We start from the raw sequence: 26,553 nt of genomic DNA on the forward strand, positions 1-26,553 counted from the left end.
TCATTCAAGAATAATGCATTCTTGCCTACTTGTCTGTTTTGTTATTGGGGAGACCATGTTCTCAAGCTTTTTGTTGTTCCCATGCAGCAAGTTTCCTTCTGCTTTCAGAAAAAAAGGAACAAATCACAAACAAATGCCCACCAACTGGAGTTTGTACATGCATGCTAAGCACGCATGAAGGATTCCAGTGTAGTTCAGATGGACAGCTTGCAACACTGTTTTAGCAAAATCAGTCTATAAATCAAACCACGATCCACCTGCAGTCGCTGTAGCATATAGTTTATTGTACCCCCTTAGTCCTCCCTCAAGCACATTGTGGGGTTGGACAGCCGGTGCTTTCGGAAGGCCTTCTGGAAGGGATGCGCTGCCCCCTAGTCGCCAGTAAGTTAATAGCACCTTCCACGGATCTCAGCCCTGCTCCTCAGACTAACGAAGTGCTTGTCTGCGATGTGTAAGGTGCAGATGCACCTTGGAGTATGAAAACAGGAAGTTATCACTTTTTTTTTTTAATCAACACCATTATTTGCTGAACTAATTAAGAAGCCCGGAAAACGATGCAAAATTTGAAATAATTGATTTTTTTTTAAAAACACCAGAGGAAAGAAGGCCCAAGTCCACACAACAGATGGTAGAAAGTTACTGTGGCAAGTCTCACTTCAGATAAACAATTTATTTTCAATTTCACATCACCTCCAGTGCATTGAAGTCCTCCCTGTTTCCTTCAACTTACCTCCATTCCTTTTGTGAAAGCTAAATTTTAGCTTTAAAAAAAAACAGACCGAACCACCATACAACTCTCTGGTTATTCACCAACATCTTGAAACAAAATTTATACTCCTGTTTAAAGTGCTAAATAAAAAATTATGTCTAGATTAATGATGAACATAAGCTTCCTATTTCCTCTACTCTTTAGTCTAGGGTACTATGGCACTGAAGCAATCTTGAAATTCAATTTTACCTTCTATTTTACCTGTCAACCAAGTTTTACATTAACAATCTGGATTACTAAAAGAAGGTAGATTTAGGTATTAGGAAGAAATTCTTCACTATGAGGAGTGGCGAGGCACTGGAACAGTTTGCCCAGAGAAGCTGTGGATGCCCATCCCTGAAAGTGTTCAAGGCTTTGGGCAGCCTGCTCTAGTGCAAGGTGTCCCTGCCCATGGCAGTGGGTTGGAATTTAGATGATCTCTAAGGTCCCTCCCAACCCAAAGCTTTTTATAGTCCTATGATTTTGAATTAACCACAGAGCCCGGTTTTTGCAATTACGTTTATTCTAGATATATCAGATTTAAATCTTATTGAAAGCAGCTACATCCATTGATTGTACATAATCTTCAAAAGCTGTTATTCTTTCTTCCAGCATATCTGTTCCAACCTTATCATCTTCAACAACACATTGAATCTGAAGCTTTTTGATACCGTAGCCAACTGGTACGAGCTTGGCTGAAAAAAAAAAAAGAAAACATTTAATTCTCTTGAATTGGTAGAACTCCTTAAATTGCAAACCAAAGATTTAACTGGCTAATAGCACTCATCACAAGCTGCTTCAAAAGGTGTAATTAGTATTTGAATCTTAACCTGGCTGCTGCACTACTACACCTTTTTGACTACCCCATTTGTATTATCACTGAAGTGAGATTCTGCAGAGAAACACCAGTTTGCTATTTGGAGGGTGCTAGTTCAAACACCACACACGTGCACAGCTCGTGCTACACGTACTGTAGTATGGCAATTTGTTCACTGTTCTAACTACCTCCATTTTCAGATTGGCAGTGACCACACTGCTACATATTCATACAGTATCATAACAAACCACATTATCTCCCTCTCCCTGTGTTTTATTTTGTCCTACTTACAAGATCCCCAGACCAAGCCATCTGCTTGAATACTTCGAACACACTCCTCTAGTTTGGCCATGTCTGTCTCATCATCCCAGGGTTTCACATCAAGCAAGATTGATGATTTGGCAACAACGGCTGGCTCTGGGGGAAAAAGAGAAGAGAATCACCATGAACAGCTAGGAAATTTCTAAAAAACTCATGAATATACTTGCAAAACTAGCTTTAAAAGAGTAACTTCCTGTTTCATCAGGCAGGCCTCCTGCACCAACATACATTTAAGAGGAACTTAAAACATGCATATTCCAGTGTTTAAGATGTAGGTGCATACTTTTAAGAAATACTCAAAAAAAATAAACATCAGTAAGCTAACACTGTTTGTTACATAGGAAGTCCTTCTCAGAGAGTCTGAGAAGGAGCTTAATACTAGGTAACAGTTTATTTTCCACAGAGGGAATACTGCAACTGCTACAGTACTGAACAGTTTCAGACCAGTAACTGTGAAGGACTTGCATCTCACAGCCTTTCCTTTAAAAACCTCAGTAACTACAGACCAGCTTTCTTACAGTAACCTGCAGAGACTCCCATGCAGACATATATTATACCAGTTCTATGTCTGTTGTAATCAGAGAAAATCCTGGGGTTCTCTTTTTATAGACAAGGCTCAGTCTGTTAGTAAGACCAACAGAAGTATGATAGGCAGGACAAAAAATATGCCAAGGTTCAGTGATTTGCTATGGGAAATGCGAAGCTCACAGACAACTCAAGTACAGCCAATTACTTTTGTCTCACTACAGTCAAGTTTATCTATTACAACTGATGTCTTTAGCCATCCTGTTCAAATGCATAAAAACCCCAACATAAAGAGTTAAAAAGTTCTTCACAGACATACTTTTGGATTTCTTCGATTCATACTGGGCCAGACGTTCTTCCCTCAGTTTCTTTGCTTCTTCGCTTTCCTGATAAAGAGAAATACAAAGTCATAGAAAAGCACCAAAACACTGGATCTTTAAATCACTACCAGATTGACTGGCATCTACTCAGGAAAAAAAACAAATCATCACGACTGTCAGCCGAAAGATGGTGATTTTGTTTTATTCATCATGTAACCAGTCAAACATTTCATCCCATCACAACACATTCCTTTCTAACCCAGATTTTTTATCTTTCAAAATTCTATATTATGCAAAGATAGAAGAATCCTGATCCAGAAGAATTCAAAGATAGAAGGATCCTGAGCAGGATTTGTTATTAAGGTCACAAATTATGGTGACCAAAACTAGTAAGACAAGAATGTGCATATCCAGGAAATTCTTAAAAAACAAACACACAAGTCACCAGTACCTCTTCATCATCAGATCCAAAAAGATCAATGTCATCATCATCTTTGCTGTCTGTGGCTGCACCTGTTGTGTCCTCAACATCAGCAGGACCGTATTTCCCCAAAGCCTTCTTTACTCCTGGCAAACTGAAGGAAAACAGCAGGTGTTAAGAAGCTTCTCACATGTCAGTTCAAGTACTACCAATTTATCAGTGAACCTACAAGCACATTCATAGCAAAAACATGTTAAGAACTAAAAACACAGTAATCCTGCTTCTTGAAAACAGAAATTCCCCCCAAACAATTGCCAATACTCCTGAAAACACACTAGTTGAAACTACAGCAAATCCTATTGTCAAAATATCGCTTGTCTAAACAGTGATGGATCCTGCACAATTCTGCTGCCCTGTGTGAGTGTATGGATAGAGAAACCTTTTGTAATGGAACAATTTATCTGCTCTGTATTCTGCGTAGAAAGTTATGAACTTCTTTACCTAAAAATATTTTCATTTAAAAAACAGTAAACATGTTGACAGTGTACGTGGGACCAAAATCCCATGAATTAAATATAGCTCATAGTGTTGTAGTCTCATTCTAAGCCTGTAGTCTATTGTTACTGTGAACTGTTGTTACTAATGTCGTAAAACCAGCTTTAGTTTTCAGTAACTTGCAGTGTTTTCCATAGAATAGACTTTTTCAAGCAACTTTATAATCTCAGTCCCATTTAGAGTTAAGAGAGCTTCAAAAATCCACTGGTGATCGAGCTACCCAATTTTACAAGAACTCCCTCAACAACAGGACTGAGGCACATAAAGGAGGCAGTGTAGCAACTGACACTACCTATGCTGTACCTTTTTAGAGAGGCCTGCAGTCTCCATGGATGTCAATACAGCACCTTTCATGAACACTAAAATCACTAAAAAAGAGAAAAGATAACATTTGCTTTTATAGTTTCCCTTCTTCATATGGGCTTCTGCATTGTAAATCTTTGATTTAGTTTAATTTTCTGGGATTAAAAAACGCTTTGTCATCTACTTCTTGTATGTTTGTCCTGAGACCCAAGGAAAATTACTGGTAAGAAATTTCAGCTTTCAGCAGTTATCTGTGTAATAGGCAGCAACACAACTCAAGCCTTTCCTAAAGCTTCAAGTCTCAGAAACTGAAAGTGTCAGCAAGCATTCAAAGGCAGATTCAGCTTCCTGAAATTCGAGGTGACCCGTGTAACATACTGACAGAAGAGGTCTGCTCTGCTTCTAGAGCTGTTCCTGCCCCAACACTAGCAGAAAAACCCACGTGGTACTGGCGAAAAGTGCAATTTTGTTTAACCCCTCAAAAACAAACACAACACTTCCTAGGCCTGTTTGCGCATGGATTCGTTTCGTGCTTTAACCATACCTTGCCTTTTGCTTTTCGTAGGACTTGATGTGGTTATACCACCGCAGAGCATGGTACAGTTCTGCGGGAGGCGGGGCACCAATGGCTTCAAAAACGGCTATGTCGGCCTGGGATGGAACATACCTGCGGAAAACAAGCCGCAATTAGCTCCTCTCCTCACGGCACGCCGGAGGACGGCGAACACCAGCCGCTGGCCGCCGGCAGGACGGCGCCGGGCCAGCCCCAGCAGGCCGGGACCCGCAGGCCCAGCGCCCCCCCCGCGACTCGAGGCCTCCCCAGTCCCCGCCAGGCCCCCGACAGCCCGGCCGCCCTCACCCCTCGATGTAGCTCTTATCGGCCAGGAAATCGTTGAGGACCCGGAGGCCGGCGGCGGACTTGAGGTCCCCGAAGCCCATGGCGGCAGCGGCGCGACCCACGCCCGCACCCTCAGCCCCGCCGCCGCGCAAAGAGGTCCGGCACCCCCTGCGCCCGCCTTATATAGCGGCGGTATCCCTCCGCCACGTCGAACGCGCGCGTATCGTTCCGCACGGCGGGACGGAAAAGAGTCCCTGGCGGGGTTTGCGCCGCCGTGGCGTGGGGCGCGCAGGGGCTGAACCTCAGAGGGGAGGGGGGATCGCAGCGAGGCGCTTAACGCTACGGGCGGGCCCGGGGCGCTTTGCGGCCTTAAACAAGAAATTCGCCCTTCCACGTCCTGTCCCCCTCCCCCCCCGCCTCCCGGGCGGCAGCGGAAGGGGGCGAGCACGGCCGAAGGCGGCGCGCGCATGCGTGACGGCGGCCGAGAGGGCTCGGCGGGGGCGGCGGAAATACCCGAAGCCGCCGGCTCCGGAGATCGCCGAGCGTGCGCGCCGCAGGGCGGCGCTCCCGGAGATTGCCGAGGCGTCGGCGGAAAGAGCCGAGGGGGCGGCGGAAAGAGCCGAAGCGGCCGCCATAGCGGCTGCGGGGGAAGGGCCGGCGGCCTCCGAGCAGGTAACGGCCGGGGCCCGGCGGGGGCAGCGGCGCCGCCTCACGGGGGGGAACGGGAACGGGGCCGGCCCGGCCCGGCCCTGCCTCCCCTCCCCTCCCCTGACGGGCAGCCGGGGGCTGCGGGCGGGAGCCGCGGCGGGGGCGGCCCCAAGGTGACCCCGGGCTCGGCGGCCCTTCTGCTCTGGTTGTTTAGAGCCCGTCGGGCAGCGACCGAAGGGACAGAGACCGAGGCGCCTTCTTCTCTTCCCAGCGCCATGTTCCGGCTGCCCGCCGTCCGCAGGGCCCTGGCCGGGGCTGCCCAGCCCTCCAGAGTATCTGGTAAGTGTCTGCGTGCGGGTGCGGTGGTAAAACACACATATGTTCAGTGGGCTTGCTGGAGGGCACGTATGGGTATTTCGTCTGCAGAACTGGGTTTTTATATAGTGCATTTTGCACTTGGAATTACATCAGTAATGTATAACTGTAAGATGAGAAGCACGGGGTCTGTCAGCTTGCCTCTAGCGGCCTTTGACAGACGTTTATTTATTTGCCCTTTACATGTTTTTCAGGACGTACAACTGCCACGGCAGCCAGCAACCAAATAGAGGTGTTTGTGGACGGTCAGCCTGTGTTGGTGAACCCGGGCACCACAGTACTTCAGGTGTGGGCAATGGCATGCCTAAATTTTTCTTGGACCCCCCCATCTCACTTCTTTATGGTGTCTCAGATTCTCAGTAGCAAAGATCCTCTTTGTATTGTTTCCTGAAATTCTGTAGGGGTGTTTTCACTGGCTGTGGTGACATTTCATGTGGGTAGAGATCCTTCAGGAGGAGTTCAGAATTTGATAAAGAAGCGTCTGTCATAGCTGCTTGAAAGAAGATCCATACAGCTTGAATCCAAACTGCAAAGCTTAAGCAATACAATAGCAGACTTAGATAATTGCATCTTTGGATAAGTTACTAATTCAGTTGGGTTTTAGGATGCCCCCAGCTGGAGTCTAGTGTAATGTTTTCTTAAATTATGTTTTTTGTTAGCTTTTTGTTTGTGCTTATGCATGATATTTTTTTTGGTAGAAATCATCAGAAAAATTAGATCTTTTTAGTTTTTTTTGACCTGACTGTGCTTTGATGCTGATCTTGAAGTAGTAGCCCATACCGATGGTGTTTCACCTGGCAGGTGAAGCTAGTGCTATAGCATCAATCCCATTAGACAGGGTGCATCTATACAAGAAAGGCCTTCCTCTGTTCTCTGGAAATCTCTTCTGTCTGTCCTCCTGTCCTCTCTTCAGACACGGCATGGAGGAATGGTTCTTTGGGCTTGGGGTTCTACTAAGGTTGAAGATTGACCTTTGTGCAGAGTGTCCGTGTTGTTGAATTATCTGAAGTCATTATGCCCATTGTTTCTTTTATATTTTTCAATATTTCCTCTTTTATGTGCTTTTGTTCAAATAGTGCATGCTTTCTTTAAAAATTATTTTTACTTTTGGTGTCCTATCTACTAAAAATAATTCTTGCTGTTCTTTGGGGAAAGGAAAGAATGAAGAAAGGTCAATTCGCATTTCCTCAATTACGCATTTTTGAAAAAATATAGTTAATAACCTTACATATTTCTGCTTGACTACAGTTTTTAGAATTTGTTCCTACGAAAGTTAAAAGTTTAGTCAACTTAAGTTGAAAGGTTGAATGCACTATATTCCTGAGCACTAAAACTGGTATTCCTTGAAAAATTCCATTATGTTTTATGAGGTGGAACTGAAAGATCTAACTCAAATTGAATTTTCCATTGTTTCTTACTCTTTCTAGGCTTGTGAAAAGGCTGGAATACAGATACCTCGGTTTTGTTACCATGATCGTCTCTCTGTTGCTGGAAACTGCAGGATGTGTCTTGTGGAAATAGAGAAAGCTCCAAAGGTATTGTATGTGTTTCATAGGAATTACAATTTTCTGCTATGCTTAGGGCCTGCTTTTATCGTATAAATAATTTTCTGCACTATTAGCACACAAATTGCTGTAATTCATCTGCTGCAAGCAGGTCTTTCCCTTCTGCATTTAAGTTCATCTCTGTGTTTTATATGCATTAAGGTGAATTATGATGCTGGACTGTAGCAATTGTCTACTTTTAGACCTATGGATCAAAGTCACTCAGTTTCTTATGGATTATCCTGCTACTGGAGATGAGCATTTGATAGCTGTGTATTTTTAGTCGGATATGTTTTTATGTTCTGTAGTTAAGGCTTCAATTGCAGATTTTCAGTTGATGTTACACAAGTAGTAAATTTCAGATAATGTTTGAATTCAGCTGTGAGATCAGTGTTTGCAGCTTTATTCTAGCTAAGTGGAGGTTGCAGTTACTTATTACTCAGTATTTTAATGCAATTTGTATCACTGAAGTCTGCTGTAAAATAGAATTAACTTCATGATTGTATACTGTCTTCAGCAGTATTGTTCTAAGAAATCTATTTAGATAGTTAAGGCATTCTTTTAGAGATAGTCTTGGATTACACCTTTAAATACACACTTACCATACGTAAGGCTTTCTAGTTCACCTCAACTTGAATTCAATAGTGTGAGCTTTGCATTTCTGGAAATGTTGGATCATCACTAAAGATTGAAGATAGTCCGTGTCACGAAGTGAGAGAAAAGTAGGAGGGATTCATTTTCTGAGCATGAGTTTTTATTAATCTTGCAGTAATCTTGGGAAAAAAACTTGCACTAAGACTTCTGGGAAATGCTGTGTACAAATAAATACCCAGTAAACAAATGATGCATGCTGCAAACTTCACTACTAAGGGTTTTCAAAATCATCAACTTACATCAACTATTTACTATGTATGATTTCTAGTGACTGTGAATTGGTTTGCTTCTCTTTTATTTTCCTTGCAGATACCTTTTTATTTCTGCAACGTGTTAAACTAATAACAGATGCCTATGTAAGAGTTCTGGGGGGGAGGCAGGGATTTCTGCCCCTACCGGGAAGAAATATGTTGTGCTCACTCTTGCTTTTTATGATGATTGCAGCCAGTAGCTGCTTGTGCCATGCCAGTTATGAAGGGCTGGAACATACTAACAAATTCTGAGAAGTCCAGGAAAGCAAGGTACCTTTCTTTTAGCCTCCTGTAGCTGATTATTTGTACTATCTGCTAACGGGTATAAAACTAACATTAACTGTATTCCTGAACTCAACAGGGAGGGTGTAATGGAGTTCCTGCTGGCAAATCACCCATTGGACTGTCCTATCTGTGATCAGGGTGGAGAATGTGACTTACAGGTAAAACATCCAATTAAATTGCGTAGACATGCATTTATGTTCTTGCCTTAGGTGCTGTCCAGCAGCCTGGATACATTTGTTTTCTGTTGTCTATTCTAGGATCAATCGATGATGTTTGGCAGTGATAGGAGTAGATTTAGAGAGGGTAAACGTGCTGTTGAGGACAAGAACATTGGTCCATTAGTCAAAACGATCATGACTCGGTGTATACAGTGCACTCGATGTATCAGGTAATGTCCTTTATTTTTCACTGGAGAAGGATACTGAGCAAGGATATATGTATTAATTTATTACTTGTGAAAGTAACATGAGGGGTAGTCAAACTTAATTTCTTTTCTGATTGTGCTTAAGAATTTTATTCTGGTAGGGACTGATGACTTGTTTCCCAGAGCTACCAGACAGCTGTCATACAGGAAGTAGAGAGAGGTGGCCAAAACACGAAAACAAAGTCAGGATTCTGTGAGGCAGAACTGGTGATGTCCTCAGCCATAGCTGCAAGATTTGTTTATTCTTGACAGCCTCTGGTAGCTCTATTTATGCTGTTCTGTAGTCCTGAGATTCAGTACCAGCTAACTTTAGCCTGATGGAAAAGAATACAGTGTACCCACCTAGTGCTAGAAAGTTTTTAGTTATGGCTGGTCTTGGACTTAAACTGTGAAATCGAATGACTACTGAACCACGGTTGTTTTTTTTTTTTTTAAATTTAACTACACCTGTTTTTTGTAGCCTCATCTAAATGAAATTAAGCAGATGTATAGTCCTGCATGTGATGGCACTGACTAATATATCTAAATAGTTGTTTTCTTCTTTCGGGCATATGGACTAAGATTATGCTAATCTTTTATCCTCAGAAAATAAGAGTTGAAAAATGTGCCACGTTGCTGTTGTACATTCCAGATTTGTTTTTCATTCCTTCTGTGTCTACCAGATTTGCTAGTGAGGTTGCAGGGGTAGATGACTTGGGAACAACCGGAAGAGGAAATGATATGCAAGTTGGTACCTATGTTGAAAAAATGTTCATGTCTGAGTTATCAGGAAATATTATTGACATCTGCCCAGTTGGTGCTCTGACCTCCAAGCCGTATGCCTTTACTGCACGCCCATGGGAGACAAGGTGTGTATCTCAACTCACACTGAAGATGCAGCATTCTCTGTTTTTCTTACATACTTTTATTTAAGAATGCGTCCATCCCTCCATCCCTGATACCAAGAGCTTTCTCAGATTTTTATTCTCTGCGTTCTTGTTGTAGACTTTTTAGTAGATTGAATCTAACACAAATTCTGTTATTGACTCAAAAATCATTCTAAAAATGAAAGATGTTATAATTTGTAAAGTATAGTCTGTAAAATATACTACTAATCTTGTAGGTTATGCTGATTGCTTTTTAGAAAAAATGTGTATAAAGTAAAATTCAAATTCATTAACTCAGTAGTTGTTGACGATATTAAATTAAATATCTGTGAAACTAAGCTCTTAACTGTATCTAAAGCTAAACCTACACCACTTTTTTTTCTAAATGTTTGTTGACCAGTCTGCTGCTGCTGGCATATAGAAAACTGCAAATGGTTTACTTATTCTCCTAAACAGGAAGGTAGAGTCAATTGATGTTCTTGATGCACTTGGAAGCAACATTGTAGTAAGCACAAGGACTGGAGAAGTGATGAGAATTTTGCCAAGGCTGCATGAAGATATCAATGAGGAATGGATATCTGACAAAACAAGGTGTGTGGGAGGTGTTTGCATGCATGTGCAACATGCACAGAATCATTAATGTGGACAGTAGTGCTGATTTCTGAGTTCCATTATTACTATTGTGAAGGTACAATGAAGTGTAATTGGTAAAAACATAGCTTTAATATGATAATTGAAGCTATTGGCTTTTGTAATATTTTCATTTTTGTAGCCTCTTTTTTTCCCAATAATTATTTGCCAGATTTTTTGCATGTTTTTGAGAAAATTGAATTTTTGGAGGAAATATTTCTCGTGCTTTTTCTAATTGCTGCAAGCTCTTTAAAAAAGAACAATCCTACAAAATATTTAGTATACACAGTTATCCTTGTCTTTGATCTTTACTAATATTAGTGGTGTTCACTCAGGTTTGCTTATGATGGTCTGAAGCGTCAGAGGCTTACTCAGCCAATGATCAAAAATGAGAAAGGACTATTTGTTTATGCCTCATGGGAGGATGTGTTAACTCGTGTTGCTGGTGTGGTAAGAATAATTTTCAATATATGTATTGTAAAATTAATTTCTAAAGCTGGGCATATTAAAATTATTAATAGGAAAACAGCCATATAGGAAAGGGCTTTTTTCTTTAAGGTTAGTAGGGAGAATTTGGCTTCTATTTTATTTCCAGTTAAAACTCTTATCTTTTGAATATGGTTTATTATTTTGTGGATTAGACCATCTGAAGAACTTTGTCTTATTATTTCAAGAACATGCAGGCAGTGCATAATTTAAGGCATTGGGAGAGAAATTACTTTTATTTAAATAGGAAGCTAAACTACTTCAGAAATCCAGGAGAAAGTGACTTTCTTGAATTACTCTGATCTATCAGAATCTTTAAATTTATTGAAATTGTGCTATCAAACACTTTCACCATCAAAGCCATTAATTCTGTATTACTTATCTGAATTGTGCTTGCCTCATTGCTTTCTCTCAGCAGTGATTGATTCTGGTGCTCACATGAAGTGCTGCATGACTGCTCTGGATTTTGATTAAAAATTTTATGTGGGATACAGTAGAATTGAATAACTGTAATTGAACTTTCCTCAAGGATATTTTTCCCAGTGGTACAGTAGCAGGGTTTGTTATGAAAGCTATTGCTTCTCAGACAATATCTTTGAGTTGAGTTTACTACCTAAGCTTGTCTTTTGGAAGTTTGTTTTCTGTCTATTCTGTGGCTTCATTAAAATAAAAGCATTAACCAGTCTTCCTAACCTCGCCACACCAAATAAAAATCAGCCACATCTGAGCAGTAATTCAACTAAGAGAGATCTGCATAGAATAAGGAGCTGTTGTTTGCTTTAGCTGTGAGTTCTGAAGGAGCTGGAATTGCTGCCTTGCGGAAGTCAGATACTGCTGAATACTTGGTGTTACTCCAGGCTAGCAGATTGCACTGCTGGCTTTGGCTCATCCTAAGGTAACAAACATTTACCCAAGTCCAAAGGGAATTTATTTCAGTGGTTTCCTTTGTTCACATTTATACCTTTTGCCTTTCCAGCTACAGGCTGTTGAAGGTAAGGATGTAGCAGCAATTGTAGGAGGACTGGTGGATGCAGAAGCACTAATAGCTCTAAAAGACTTGCTGAATAGAGTAAATTGCGATACGCTCTGCACTGAAGAGATCTTCCCTACTGATGGAGCTGGGTAAGAATGCAGGGAAAGTTTGTCTGTAATTACTGCATTAATGAACTGACTCACAGACTGGAAAGTTTATGGTAAGATGTTGAAAGGGCCAAGGATAGTAACTGCTGATGTATTAGCAAGTTTTGTATGAGTTTGCAATGTTCATTTATAGAGTATTTATTGATTGTGAATGGAGGCAAAAGTCTCCACTACAGCAAGATTTGTTTGCTTTATATATAGAGAGGCTGCTCCAGTTCAACAATAGGCTACTGCAGGCTAGTTTTATACTCTTACAAGAAGTTTGATAATTCAGTCATTTTAGTTCTAGTTAGTTTTGTGGAAACCATAGGACAATAGCAGTCTTGTAAGCTGTGTAATAACAGATGGGAGTTTGTGAAGGCTTATAATAACTGTAAACGTAGAAAATAGCTATGTTGTAATTCTTTTAATGTTTGGTTGTCTCATATTCAGGAAAGAGAGAAGCTTTTGATTGTATTTGGATTAGTAATTCAAATCAAAAAATATTTTCTTTCTCTTCCTGACATGAAAAAATGTTTTGTGATCTAGAATCTTTATTTCTCATTTAGTTCTTCTTTCCTTCCCTGTACTGAATTTTCATTGCCTTGCTTCTTTCATTCTTTTATCACTTTGCTATAGCACAGATTTACGGTCTAATTACCTGCTTAATACCAAGATTGCTGGAGTGGAGGAGGCAGATGTCCTGCTTCTGGTTGGCACCAATCCACGCTTTGAGGCACCGCTTTTTAATGCTAGAATTCGAAAGAGGTATGTATTCCTTAGTGGTGAATGAGCATGCAAATGCGTTTGGATTTGGCACAATGCTTGGTTGGAGCCGCAGGCAGTACATTGAGAGCATTCATCCAGGTGGACTCAGGGAATTTTGTTCACCCTTTTAGTAAAGGGGGATGGTGACGTGTAGACAAAGCACAGCTCTTCTCCCCATAGTGTGTAAGCTGTATTTTGTTCATTCTTACTGACATTTTGCACAGGTCCATACACTTATTTATTCCTTTGTTAGGTAATGCAGACACTTCAGACTTTCCATCTCACAGACATTTGTTAAAGCATATTTTTAAAGAACAGTTTTCAGTATCAGTTTGCTGCCTTTTTGTATTGTTGTTATAATACATCAGACTTGCTGATTTAGAAGCAGTAATTCAAGTTTAATGTTTTCTCTGATAAGTAATGTGGCCGTTTTCCAAACTTTTGAACACTGCTAATTCATCTTTAACAAGATGCGTCAGCAGGAGGTAACTGAGTTTAAAAAAAATGCTGTCCTACCAAATGTTCAGGGATTTTCCAAAATACATAATTTTAAACAATGACAACCTTAAAATGTTGAGGGGAAAAGAAAGATGCAATTAGATTTATGAAAGACTTGTGTCTTTTATGAAACTACTACGAGAAGCTGCAATAAATGAGAAATTTGTAACCAGCTAGATTTTTCTGTGTATCAGAGAAATAAGTGGATTTCTAAAACTGTGAGCATTGTCAAACTCAAAATGCTTTCCTTGTACAAATCAATTTAAATTCTAAGGTAATCAGGAGTTAAAGAAGAGAATAAACTTAATATTAGCTGTACGTGTTTGTTCTGTTTGTTTGTGTTTGCCTAACACTGTGAAAGATGGCTTAAAGGTGTAGCATCTCATTTTGTGCACCCTTTTTCCACTGAACTGGCAAAAGTTTGAGGGAGAAGGAGACTGAGTCGTATACTTCTCCTATAAGGTGTACTGCAGCACTGGTCCCAGAACGTACACAGAGAAATAGCTCTAAAAACCATAAGCTTGCCTAACAGTCAAAATAATGCTAAGCTACGTGTTACGAAAACAGTAAATGACATTTAAACTGCTTTGAAAGAATTTGTCCTATTTGGGGAAATTACATTAGCAGGCTTGGTTGACTAAATCTGTATTCCTTTTGATGTTATAAAATGTTTGCTGTGTTTTCAGCTGGCTTCACAATGACTTGCACGTGGCCCTTGTTGGCTCTCCTGTGAATTTGACCTACACATACGATCATCTAGGAGAGTCTCCGCAGATACTACAGGACATTGCTTCTGGAAAACATGCGTTCTGCAAGGTATGCACAACTTAGGAATGTGACTGTTAGAGTTTGGGTAAATTTAATAATAACCTGAATTCCTTACAGAGACAGATTTGATCAGAAGTACCATATTGTATATGGGGCTATTTGCTTTTAATCAAATGCAGAGATGAGGTAATGATTGGTGAGCACCAAGTGTGTGTGAACTGTTTAATATATTCAAGTTTGTAAAACTTTCCAGTGCAGGAAACTCCTGAAATACTTCTTGATGTGGAACAGGCTGCTTCAGTCACTGCTGTTTCCACTTAGGTGTCTGGTTATAAAGAGTATAGTTCAGTACTGACAAAGTAGCTTACTGTTACAGTCATTTCTCTTGGGTTTATTTCTACATGAAACAATGACAATTTCAGAACTGTAGTTTTGCATGGCAGACTTCTGTAGAAATGATGGGATTTATTACATTATCTGCACCAAGAGTTGTCTTCAGAGCCTTGGCATTCATGTCTTAACAGGTACTCGACCAGGCCAAAAAGCCAGTGGTGGTGGTAGGTAGTGCAGCATTGCAGCGCAGCGATGGAGCAGCTATCCATGCTGCAGTTTCCACCATTGCACAAAATGCCAGGACTAAAAGCAGTGTTGGTTCCGATTGGAAAGTCATGAACATCCTTCACAGGTTTGCTTTTAAAGCTTTTTTGGGAGCCATTTTCATTCACTTAATGCTGGGCCTACATAAGTTACCGTTAATAGATGTGCATATATTTCTTTATGTATACACAAGTGCCTTATCAGGTTAGAACCTGCAGGGAATATAATTAGCAGAAACTTATTAGTAAAAATGGGTTTCTTGACCTGGCAAACTTTTCAGGGTCTTAATGAGATTATATTAGATTCTTATTCTGTTATTTTTAAATGCAGAATTAAATGCTTAAATTTAGAGGTTCAGAATATAGGAGAGCTTAATATCATACCACAGTGCCCAGTAAAAGACAGTGAAACCAGCATCACTTGCTAAGTAATTCATTTTTTTATCTAGAGGAAGAAAAACAAAATGGCAATTGTATTTAAGTAATAAGTTTTTTTTATAATATTCCTTTTATTGTGCAGCATCTTAACTGAGTGGTTGGTGTGCTTTAAAGCTTTTCAAGGGCTATTACTCATTTTGATAGACAAGCTTCTCTTGTGACAATCCTTCCCCACTCTTTCTAAAACTCAAGTTGACAACTTCTGTAAAGGAAAAATGATTGCAGCAAATACAGTTGCTCTCAGATTTGGAGACACAACAAAGTCCTTCCAAAAGGTGCTTTGTTGGTGTAAAACTAGTATAGCTAGAGGAAGGTTTGGTCCTCTGAAGAAGACTTGAATGTAAAACCCCACTGTTCAAACTGGAACATTTAATATCAAGGTGCTGACTTGTTAAAGAACACCCACGCTACCTTTTTCACATGTGGCTTGCCAGTCTTCCATACTATCAAGACTTTTATGCTCTTGGTGTGCCATCTCTCTGCTTTAAGTGTAAAAAGGAATTTAACGTAATAGAACCTGTATTATTGATTGTATCAGAAAAACATAAGGAGAAAAGGACTCAAAAGGTGTAAAAGTCACATTTGGTTGTTTTTAGAAGCCAAACTCAAAACTGATTGAGGGATACTAATAGGTAAAAAAAAAAAAAAAATCCTTATTCTGTATGACAGGATAAACATTTTTTTTTCAATTTACTTATTACAACATTAACATTGGAAGATCTGTACTGGTATTTTTTTCTTTTACATATAATCACAAACTTGGTACCTGATTATGTAGGATTATGCAAAGCTGTTTCTTTGGAAAAGAAAGAGACTGCTGGAAAACAAGAATGATGATTTAATTCTTTTAAAATGTTTTGTGCGTGTGAATAAATGAATAGCAATGAAATGGTGGACTTAAGATGCTTCAGAGTGGCTGATGGGCTAGTAATTAGTCTTTCATCTACCATGTGAGTGCCCTAAATTAAAATCCTGCTGAGCTCAGTTCATGGCCAAAATGTGAACCTCAGTGTTCTAAATGACAAGTGAGCTGTCACCCTCACCCGTAATGCCTACCTTTATTTTGCTATCCCGTCATAAATAGGTGAGATTCCCCAAAGAAGACAGCATCAGTTTGTCAAAAAGCAAAACCAACCTAATATTCTATCAAATATTTTTTTTTTCAAAATTCTCAGTTGCCTTTATGCTTCATTTTTGTCCTATTACTGTTAGAGACATCTTATGACACTCCAAAAAAAATATTTGGTCAAAAAAAGTTAGGCTTGTTCTGATGGGAGAGGGAGAATTCTGAAATAACCTGCGGTTACAATATGTTTGTTCCTACAGGGTTGCAAGCCAGGTAGCTGCTTTGGATCTGGGTTTCAAACCAGGAGTGGAAGCAATTAGGAAGAATCCTCCTAAAGTACTGTACCTCTTGGGAGCAGATTCGGGTTGTATAACACGGCAGGATTTGCCGAAGGATTGCTTTATCATCTATCAAGGTAATTAGTAGATGTAACTTTAGAAATGTTACCATCTAAAAGCTGGAGAGAACACCTTTACAGTGTCATACGCTTACAATCATATCTGACCCTTTGATAAATTATGGCCTTTATTTTCTGCCATGAAATGAAACTTCCAACTAACAGCTGAGATACTGGCTATCTGTTTTCTTAGGTAAAAATAAGAAAATGTTGATGACTAATATGAGAATATAGACCAGTTTGGCCTTCTGGAGCATAGCTTCAAACCTGGCATACAAAAGTGTGTTGGTTCCCAGCTGTCCTATCTTACCAAAACATGGTCTTACCTAATTCACTAAATATCCTTGTTCAGAAGTTCCCCCAAAGCTGAATGACTACAGAGGCTGAACCACCATTTAACCACTGCTTGCAGGCTGTTCATTTTCCCCAGTCGGCATGTAAAAACTCAGAGCAATCAGCCTAATAGGTTTATGTCACAGTTTAAGTGAACCTCAAACTTCTTTTTTTTTTTTTTCTGGGAACTTAGAAATTCTGTATTGCCTTAGTAAAGCATTCCTCTTTAGTTTGACTTACTTATGTCTTACATGGCTGTTTACTGTTTCCTTTGTCCATCTATTTAGGACATCATGGGGATGTGGGAGCTCCCATGGCTGATGTTATCCTCCCAGGAGCAGCATATACAGAGAAGGCAGCCACATATGTGAACACTGAAGGCAGGGCCCAGCAGACAAGAGTAGCAGTTACACCACCTGGGATGGCAAGGGAAGACTGGAGAATTATTAGAGCTGTCTCTGAGGTACCATTTCTGCTATGAATTGCTTCTAATAAAAGTATAGTGAGTGGTTAAGTTCCTTTCATATTGGAAAGTGTTTCCAAAACGAGGTACATTTTCAGGGAAATGCACGCTTGTAGTCTTAAGTAGTAGTGTTTTGTATTGAATCCTTTCATAATTCTGTGAGTTAAATTATACTGTTTACCTTTTGGAGCTAGCACTAATGTTGTAGCTGCTGCTTGCTATTGGAATGCATAATGGCTGAAGCATTGTCTGCAAATTCTGCTGGTCTTCACAAAGCACTTTAGAGCAAACTGGTGGGAGGATAGTTTCTTGCTTTTTAGAAAGAAAACAGTGCTTAGGACAGGATCTGGTATCAGATAAGATCAAATATATGCTTACATGTCACTGGAAACATGATGCATTGATAATTGCATCAATTTATCACATTTGGTAGTAAGCAAGGGAAAGTACAAATGAGATTATCTATATGGAAGGAGAAAAGTACTTTTTTTTTCCCCTTTGTATAACAGACAAGCCTAACTCTTTTTTTTTTTTTTTAAGAGGGTAGTTTTAACCGTAGGCATCAAAAGCCCAACAGAATATTGCAACTTTGCTTTATTTTGTACATTATAATTGCTTATGTTTTCAGAAGCGTAGATTTTTCCTGATTTTTCATTTTAGGTGTGTTAATGGATTGGTAACTGAAAATACTATGTATTAAACACCTAGACTTGATGGCATTTCTTTCTGTGAATCTCTTAGATGGCTGGTATGACCTTGCCTTATGAGAACCTTGATCAAATACGGAAGCGTTTAGAAGAAGTATCTCCTAATCTGGTCCGATACGATGATGTGGAGGAGGCTAACTACTTCAAGCAGGCAAATGAATTATCAAAGGTAACCAGAAGCAAAGCATTTAAGCTTGATCTATGTAGCCTGATGCTTTTCAAAGAAATGGGCCTTCTTCATACATAGTATTGTAAACATACCTCGGTCTGCACTGAATAGTGAATGCAGACTTCACTAAACAGATACTTTTGTACCAAGTTCCTATCATACAGCTGGCTGACCTTTTTCTTTTTCTTTTTTTAAACTTTCCTGCCACAGTTAGTGAAGCAGCAGCTTCTTGCTGATCCTCTTGTTCCACCACAGCTCACAATAAAAGATTTCTATATGACAGGTATGTATAGTAAGGCCTTTCCAATCCAAAATCAGCAATACATTTTACTTTGCTCTACAGTGTGATTTTTGAGGCATTTGAAACTTTCCAGTAAGATATGTAGGATTTGTCTTTTTCTTCAAACATGATTTTCTGATAAAATTATATGGAATTTCCATAAACCATAAGGCTGTACTTTCAGCTAAGTGTTTTTCTATATTGTATCTGTATGCAGTCCTGTACTAGATCTCTTATATTCTGTGTGTATCGTTATATGCTGAAAATTAACAGTTTACACAAAAGTGTTTTATTTTTTTCCTTTCCAGATTCAATCAGTAGAGCATCCCAGACTATGGCCAAGTGTGTGAAAGCTGTTGTTGAAGGTGCTCATGCAGTGGAAGAGCCAGCCAGCTGCTAGTTAGTTACTATCACACTGCTACCAACTTCATCCAAGTATTTACTGCAGTTAACAACTGTGACTGATACTTTTTTTTTCCCAAAAAAATCTATTTGTTAGGCAGTGGTATTTCTCTTTTCATATTTTCATCAGTTCAGGTAGTCCCATTAATATAGGACTGTTGTTGTGGCTGGAGACAACATGCAGCATTCAACTTACCGTACCTAGAGGCAGAATACATGATGATTGTATACAAATAAATTATAATATTAAACAGTTTGTTACCTATGTAATTCATATAGCTCATGCTTCTTGCAGGAGAAGAACTCAGTAAGCAACTGAGAATCAGTGTTCTTCCAGAGCATTCAGTTATCTTAAACACTGCTGAGGGTGTGAACATGCTATTTTTATCATGCACTTTCAGAACAAGTTGTTCCTCTTTTGAGGAACAAGGCAAACATACCTGGTTTGTGTCAGTGTTCACCTCCCACTGCTCTAGATATTTATTTGTATGTTTCTCTGTTTAGTTGCAGTTGAGAAAATACTCAAGAATACAGTTTATTTTTATGTCATGAAAAAGAGTAAGTGGTTTTCACACAGCTTTGTAATACTAAACTGTTTTTAAAATTTAGCAAAAGATAAAGGCCTTCAGATACACCGGTACAAGTACAGGGAAGAAAGATCTCAGTATGGTTTCTGTGTGCACTGATCTTTTTATAGCAAAGTGGGGGAGGGGGCTGTGGGCTTTCTTTTTGAAGCGTTAGAATGACTACAGAACAGTGAGTCTCTGCTCTGTAATGTTGGATAATGTAAGTTTGGAAGAAAACTAGCTACTCCCTCAATGAGTTACTAGTATAATAGGTTTAGAGTAATCCTTCCAGAAATCATGCAGACTGGAACACTCATGAGGCCATCATTTCCAACTTAAAAGTTTTTTTTTTCTTAATTTTTTTATTTTAAAGAGGAAAACCTACATTTTTTTCCAGTGTAGAATAATACTAAGTGTATGAGAATGCTGCTATAGAGTTCTTAACTTTCTAATTTCTGTCTTTGATTTTTTTTTTCTTTTTCCTGTACTCTGTTGCCTGCATAGACAGCATGAGAAAGAACAATTACATGTCTGGGAGAGATGGATGGGTTTAATTACTAAGCCCCCTCTTCTCTTAATGTAGCACTATGTAAACAGAACTCTCATATTCATGCAGTTAACCCCAATTTAATTAAACCTTGCCTTTACGTAGCCCTGTCTTCAGTAGAGGGTTGTAGAGAGACAGAAAAAGGAAAAGGGTGTGTTAATTCAAGGTAAAGCCCTATTAAGCACAAGTCTAAAGTGTGATTTAAAACAAACAAAAAAACCACCACACCAACCGAACATTCAATATCCACCTTCCCAGAAGCACCAGCAGCCCCCAGGTACATCCCTGTAATTCCAGAGGGACACTTTACATTCTAGGCAATTCACTGAGCTGCTTTGACTGAAAAAAAAAAAAGAAAAAAAAAAGTGGTCCCAAATGGAAAGTCAAGTCAAACTGAGGTGTGTTCTCAGCAAGACTTTGAAACAGCCAACAAAACTAGGCCATTCATAAAAATAGTTGTAACTGCCTCATTTTCAAATGTATTTTCAAGTGTAGCTAAAGGCAGAGAAGGAAATGTCTGTAGCATTTCCCCAGGAAGTGAAAGATTTGGCATCAGTGCCTCTTCTGAGACCAACAGCAGCCACTGTCTTGCAAGAATCTGTTTGGTCTGGGGATGTGCTCTGTGTTACTGTTGAAACCATACGGAGCAGCAGCCTAACATCAGCCTTAATCTAAAGAGAAAAGTAATAAAACCTCACCTCCATCCCTGTCCCCAGACACTTCACCTCATAAAATACTCCAATGAAGGGCTAAGCCAAAACATCCTCTCCTAAAACACAACAGTCCCTTAAAAACCATGTTTTGTTCTTGTGATCTCATTTAAATAGGTATTTCCTTCAGTGATGAAGGGCACAAAGAGTGACTCTGTCAAAGCACAAATAAGACATGAACAGAAAAAGTGTTAACAAGCAAGCTGATAGAAGAAAGCTTAACTGTGACTACCATCGTAGGAGATTTTAATATATATATATATATATATATATATATTAAAAAGTAAGAAGTGATTAAGGGAGAGCACCTGGAAGTTGACTTCAATGACAACTAACAAGTTGTTATCAGGAGTACAAGAACACTTTCTATGCGGTAAGCTCTCAGAGATAACAGAAAAGTTGTCTTGCCTAATAAAGTAATTCCTGTTTAGAAACAAAAACAAACAAACAAACCACTAATACATATGTAATTTATCTCCTGCAGCTATCTGCACATAATGTCAATGAGGCAAGGTACCATGGGGAAAGAAGCAATTAAATTTACAGTCACAAGGAAATTTCTTGTCCAGAAACAAAACACTGAGGACAAGTACAAATCATGGTCCTCTTCATTGTGTAATGTTTTATCCAAAAGAAGCTTTACTATGATGCATATTAACTGAGGGGATGTTGTCAGCAACGTGTCCTAAAGTGTCTGGGTATCCAGAACTCCCCACAGTAGAAGGGCTTCACATGCAGTCATGAGATGTACATAAAACCTTGCAAATTAAACTCTTTATGAGTGACTCCATATTCTGCAAAGCCTCCCATGCTAAATGCTGTTAATAAACATTTTTCTCTGGCTACATGCAAACATCCATTCTACCACAGCACCTAACACTGTGCCATATTTACCTGGTCAGGCCTCCTGGTCTACTAAGAAATACCAGTTGGTAGAGACATCCCAGCACTCTAATGCTAATTCAACATTTTGAATAAATGCAACCAGTATCTCAAAGAAACACTTTTATTATTTCTTGTCACCTTCTGTCACATCTGTGTCTATGTTTGAAAGGGATCAGAGATGAGAAACAAACATCAAAAAGAAACATACTAAAACCAAAGAGCTTAATGTATAATTTTTTTCAAAATCCACTGGAATCTCATGACCCTAGGAACTAATTAAGCCTCATGCTTTGATGTTAGCTAAACTGTTTGAAAAATCCTGTCCTACAGGCTTTTCATTTCCGAGTTATCCATCATGGGATACTCCACAGCTTTTTTGAAGCATCTTATACAGGTCACTGTCAGAAGACTAACAGATCACTGATTTAGTACGGAGTGGGAATTCTCCTCTGTCCAATTTGCAGAGATGACCAAGACCTGCCATAACCTGAATGTAAGTGAATAACTGAAAGAAGGTCTGCTCACAAAGCGTGTAGCTTCTTAACCGCCACGATTACAGTTAATGAAATATTGATAGATAAGTAAAAATACAGTAGTATACTTTCAATTAACAGTGGGCTTCCTAGTCAAATAGGACTGTATTAGAGCATTCTGCTGGGACAGTTTATTCCATTAATTTGTCTTCTATTTAAAGAAATCTCCACAGATGCCTGCAATGTACTCTGGACAACATTCCTACAACTGATAGTCATGTTATTTTGTCTTTGCTGAGATTTAGGAGACAATACCATTTATTTAATGCAGATTAAAATACACATTGATAATGAACAGATTAGTAAAGTCTTAGTTAATTATTATTTTCAGTTCAGTTCACTATCAGTTAATTACATTACCATGCTAGCACGTCTGCTCCCAACTGGTTAAATACTTCTGCAACCTTACTCCTACTGAAATCCACAGTAAAATTCCCATTGCTCCAATCAGCCTTAATGTGGATCCTAAGACTTTGAAAAACAAGGATAGTCATTTGTACTTTGCGTGGCTTTGCTAGCATTTATGACTAAATGAAGTAAAGCAAAATGAGTTAGCTCTATGAATGGTTTGTCCTGTGGATATCTTGACTCCAGAACTCACCACAATTAAATAAACCAACACTACATAAAACTGCTGCTCAAGGTCTTACTAAGATGAATGGATCTTATCAGATTTTTTTTTTCTCGTCAGTGTTTAAACTCCTAAAGACAAGATCTTATACATAAATGTGGCTCTACGCATGAAAATCTCTAACAGTCTGCACACACAGTTGTTCCTCCCCTTTCCAATACTCTCATGTATTTTAAATACATTGCTGATCACTTTCACAAGCATTTAAAGACACTGGAACTGTTTCCTCAGAACCTGTGTGTCTGTCACGCAGTAATACCATGGCACCAACATCACAACACTTGTTGCTGAAAAGCCAAGACCTTCACTACGTGCATCAAATCTAAGTCATGCTCCAGGGGTGCTTGAGGTCTGCATTTGGGCCGCATATGACCTTGGGAGAGAGTCAAAGCTTGCTTTTTGAAGCAGCCTCCTCCAATAACTGGTATACAACCTAAAGCATTTATTTAATTTCTGTTATTAGACTCACAAAGCTTATTCGCTATGATGCTGCCCTCTGTCTCACTATTAATACTAGTGAGGCACATCTGCAAAGTATGCTTCATTAGCTAGAAACTAGTGATTTAGGGAACATTAATTTTCTTTGACCACCCTGTGCTCAAGCACAGAGCATGTCTACTGGCTGGAGCGGTTGGTCCAGGGGTTTGGCCACACAGACCTATTCTGTAATGAGGAAATGGAATCTCCAGAATTCGCGTCTGCATTTTGCACAGGGGATGTTTCTTGCTTTGGGGTCACACGCCGTCCTTGTACAGGAGTCATAGACACCGAATTTTTCTCTAAAATAACTCCAGAGTGCTGAGCCACTCTGTCAAAATGATGCGACTCACAAGTTACGAGTCTTGTCCATAAATGTTTTATATATTTAAGATTCTACATTACTAAACCTAACAGAATTTGCTCCTTTGAAGTGTTAGTGTAACATTTCGTTGTGAGCAAAACAAATAAAATAATATTTGCAATTTTTAGCAAGTAGCTAAAAAGTAAATATTTTGAATTCTCTCAGACAAATAAAGTTGTGTTAAATAAATTCCTCTGTACATAGCGTGGAGATACTCATTTCTCTGTTGAATAATTACACAACAGTCCGTGTATCTAAGATCTAGTGATTTTTTCCTCTTTACTTTATCCTCCTTAAAAAGTTGTGTGTTTTGTTTTGTTTTTCCTAGAAAAAGACACTCAAAAATATCCCTTTCCAGTTTTCCTATTACAAATTAGATTCAAAATGTTTCTCTTTTTCTTTAGCATTATGCTTCTGGTTTTGCAATTAACACACATCAAACAGATCTCAGGATGTCACCAAAATGTGTAATGCTACTATGATACATATTTAAATTTAGGCATGCATGTAATCCGATTAAAGTCAGTACCCGCGAAGTCAAGCACATAAACCAAAGAAAGGGTTTAATATTGTCTCTGTAGTTGGGTTCTCAAGTGCTTTCATAGCCTTTTCTTTAACACGTTGTATCATCTATGTCCCATTTTTAAAAAGTCCTCAGTGTGCTGTATGGGCATTCTCAAGAGTGCCACAGAAAGTCTCAGTACAGATCGGTTGTTTGTGTTATGCCTCCCTCTCTAAAACACTAAAATTTTTTTAACTGTGCAATAAAGAGAACAAACTTACATCTGAGTTACACTAAACTACTGATCTAGTTAGAAGTGTCAATTCTTTTCAACACATAGCTATATGCAAGAAAACACTTAGTGCAGAAACTTGAATTCTGTACTCTATCAAACCCTAATGACTTCGTAAGAGTTTTATGCAAGTAAGTATTAAGTGATTCTTCAAACACTTTTCAATTATTAATCAGGCCTCCAAGCATTTGAAAAACTGGGGTCTGAGAATTTGGTCCTTTACTTTTTTTAGAATAAAAGGAAATATTAGCTTATGCTGCATTTGTTAAATTTTTGAATCCATTGGCACAGGAGATCAATTATTTGTAGTATTTCAAAAGTGTTTTTTTTTTTTTAAATCATCCCGATCATAAACAACATTTGTAATCCCTGTCACTCCTGTAGTGAATTTTAAATATAAAATTTAAAAGTAATTTTGTTTAAGTATCCTACAAAAATAATCATTACATTTCATGCTTCAAACAACACAATCATGACTGGTAAGATTATGAAGTACCCTACTTATGCCATGACTTCTACACAAACTTTTAAAACAAGATGTAGTAGCAACGCATTTGATTATTACTATTTTTTCCTAATGTCAGAGCAGAATAATGCATTTAATAAATTAATAATCTGATAAAAAAAAAAGCTTTGCAATAACTCCACAGAATGCAAAACTCAACATTATTTAAGTATGCTAATTGGACCAACCATAATCTTAAAAAAAAATAATCCAGTCGAGCAAAAATATGCAGTTTGATGCACAGACCAAGTGACTTTTAATTATACTTTAATTCAAACTGATTTATCTAAATGAAAATGCCACTATAAACACACAAACTACACTCACGATACTAGCAAGGCAATTCACAATGTATATTTTCATAAGGGAATGTATCTAAATTCAGAGAAATATATATATATTTAAATAAAAGTTTACCGTAATTGAGATAATGCAATATATTTCAGATCTGACAGAGGCAAGGGAGGGGGTGATAACATACTAACAATTCAATACCTTCATTGACATGACTTCAGTCTGATTGCAGTTCAATTAGCCTATACCACCTGACTAATTTTTACAATGGAAAAAAATTAAACGCATTTTTTTTTTTATATATATAGCTCATTAGTTTTCTGATTATTTCATCTTCCTTCAGGAGAAATAAATAGATATTTTAGCAGTTCATCCCTGTACAGGGCTGAGTATAAACCTATCACAAGCAATATTATCATAGGTCTGCTGAACACAGTGATCCGTGTCTTCACCTATAGATACACAGTAGCACCTCACATTATTTTGACAGCTTTCCATACATTTTAAACAATTTAATAAAAGCTTATGCAAAAAAGAAAAACACAACGACCATTCTGCGTTACAAGGTATTATAGTATAAATTAATAACATTTCTCAACTCTGTAAGAAAGAAGTCAGGAATAACGCTATTCATAAATATCAGGAACAAAGCCCCCAAATCAAAACAGTAACTTAAAAAGAACCAAAACAGATTTTTAGAAAGCTATAAAGTGCTTTGAAAATATTAAAAAGAAAATTCAATTATTACCTCCATTTTTTTTCTATGAGCTTTATTTTTCACATTCCATACTGAAGGGCAGACAATGCTAAATTTATGACAGATAAGCAGAATTTTTCAGATACATATCACAGGCTCCACTCACTTGCATTAAATCCCCCATGGCTTTTTTACAGGATCCCCCTCCCCCCCCCCCCAAAAAAAAATATTAAAAGAGCTTTTTTTCCTACCTGTACATTCAGTTTTATTTACAATGCCTCGAGTGAGAAGACATAACGATACAGTTCTACCAAACAGTCCCACATCAATTTCAGTTGTTCTATTGAGAGCAGCAGCACCAAAAAAGTTACACCAACTTTCACAATTGTACATACATTTTTAGAACTATCAAACAACAGCAATAAAAACTTATCTACATTTTAAATTGTAGGAAAAAAATACATTTTTTTAATTTTTAAATAAATTTTTAAATAAAAATAAAAATTAAAAAAAAAGTGACCATACCTTCTTTTAA

At 38.6% G+C, this 26,553-nt stretch overlaps 2 protein-coding genes and 1 long non-coding RNA gene across 5 annotated transcripts; 1 reads left to right on the forward strand and 2 right to left on the reverse strand.

Moving 5' to 3' along the window:
• Window positions 1–1,253: 1,253 nt before the first annotated feature.
• EEF1B2 (eukaryotic translation elongation factor 1 beta 2) lies at window positions 1,254–5,027 on the reverse strand. The gene is made up of 6 exons (XM_080600523.1): window positions 4,870–5,027; window positions 4,555–4,677; window positions 3,183–3,306; window positions 2,731–2,797; window positions 1,857–1,982; window positions 1,254–1,443 (listed from the first exon to the last, which is right to left on the reverse strand). The coding sequence occupies exons 1-6, from the start codon at window positions 4,947–4,949 to the stop codon at window positions 1,289–1,291; spliced, it is 675 nt and encodes a 224-aa protein (XP_080456649.1). The 5' UTR covers window positions 4,950–5,027; the 3' UTR covers window positions 1,254–1,288.
• Window positions 5,028–5,320: 293 nt separating this feature from the next.
• NDUFS1 (NADH:ubiquinone oxidoreductase core subunit S1) lies at window positions 5,321–19,266 on the forward strand. Of its 3 annotated transcripts, none has more exons than XM_080600424.1 (19): window positions 5,321–5,520; window positions 5,711–5,835; window positions 6,066–6,157; window positions 7,299–7,406; window positions 8,514–8,590; window positions 8,682–8,763; window positions 8,863–8,993; window positions 9,692–9,877; window positions 10,352–10,486; window positions 10,861–10,975; window positions 11,988–12,133; window positions 12,770–12,898; window positions 14,083–14,212; window positions 14,689–14,849; window positions 16,525–16,679; window positions 17,282–17,457; window positions 18,199–18,333; window positions 18,544–18,616; window positions 18,922–19,266. In XM_080600424.1, the coding sequence occupies exons 2-19, from the start codon at window positions 5,772–5,774 to the stop codon at window positions 19,011–19,013; spliced, it is 2,187 nt and encodes a 728-aa protein (XP_080456550.1). In that variant the 5' UTR covers window positions 5,321–5,520; window positions 5,711–5,771; the 3' UTR covers window positions 19,014–19,266. The 3 variants fall into 3 exon arrangements, with proteins under 3 accessions (XP_080456550.1, XP_080456552.1, XP_080456551.1); XM_080600426.1 differs by having other exon boundaries at window positions 5,330–5,520; window positions 5,768–5,835; XM_080600425.1 differs by lacking the exon at window positions 5,321–5,520 and having other exon boundaries at window positions 5,527–5,835.
• On the reverse strand, window positions 19,007–26,396 carry LOC308198313. Its single transcript, XR_013953818.1, has 2 exons — window positions 26,270–26,396; window positions 19,007–26,127 (listed from the first exon to the last, which is right to left on the reverse strand). It is a non-coding gene; the product is annotated as an uncharacterized lncRNA (long non-coding RNA).
• Window positions 26,397–26,553: the final 157 nt, after the last annotated feature.

This window comes from Anser brachyrhynchus, assembly GCF_964034855.1.
Source record: "Anser brachyrhynchus genome assembly, chromosome: 7".
In the NCBI taxonomy this organism is placed as follows: Eukaryota; Metazoa; Chordata; class Aves; order Anseriformes; family Anatidae; genus Anser; species Anser brachyrhynchus.

What these genes read in the sequence shown, in the direction of transcription:
- NDUFS1 (XM_080600424.1), top strand. Translation starts at nt 5,772, where the DNA reads ATGTTCCGGCTGCCCGCCGTCCGCAGGGCCCTGGCCGGGGCTGCCCAG. An exon ending in GAGAAGTCCAGGAAAGCAAG is followed by an intron (nt 8,591 to 8,681) that starts GTACCTTTCTTT and finishes TGAACTCAACAG; the next exon opens with GGAGGGTGTAATGGAGTTCC. An exon ending in AGGCAAATGAATTATCAAAG is followed by an intron (nt 18,334 to 18,543) that starts GTAACCAGAAGC and finishes TTCCTGCCACAG; the next exon opens with TTAGTGAAGCAGCAGCTTCT.
- EEF1B2 (XM_080600523.1), bottom strand. Translation starts at nt 4,949, where the DNA reads ATGGGCTTCGGGGACCTCAAGTCCGCCGCCGGCCTCCGGGTCCTCAAC. An exon ending in TACGAAAAGCAAAAGGCAAG is followed by an intron (nt 3,307 to 4,554) that starts GTATGGTTAAAG and finishes GTTTTCCTTCAG; the next exon opens with TTTGCCAGGAGTAAAGAAGG. An exon ending in TGAATCGAAGAAATCCAAAA is followed by an intron (nt 1,983 to 2,730) that starts GTATGTCTGTGA and finishes TTTTTCCCCCAG; the next exon opens with AGCCAGCCGTTGTTGCCAAA.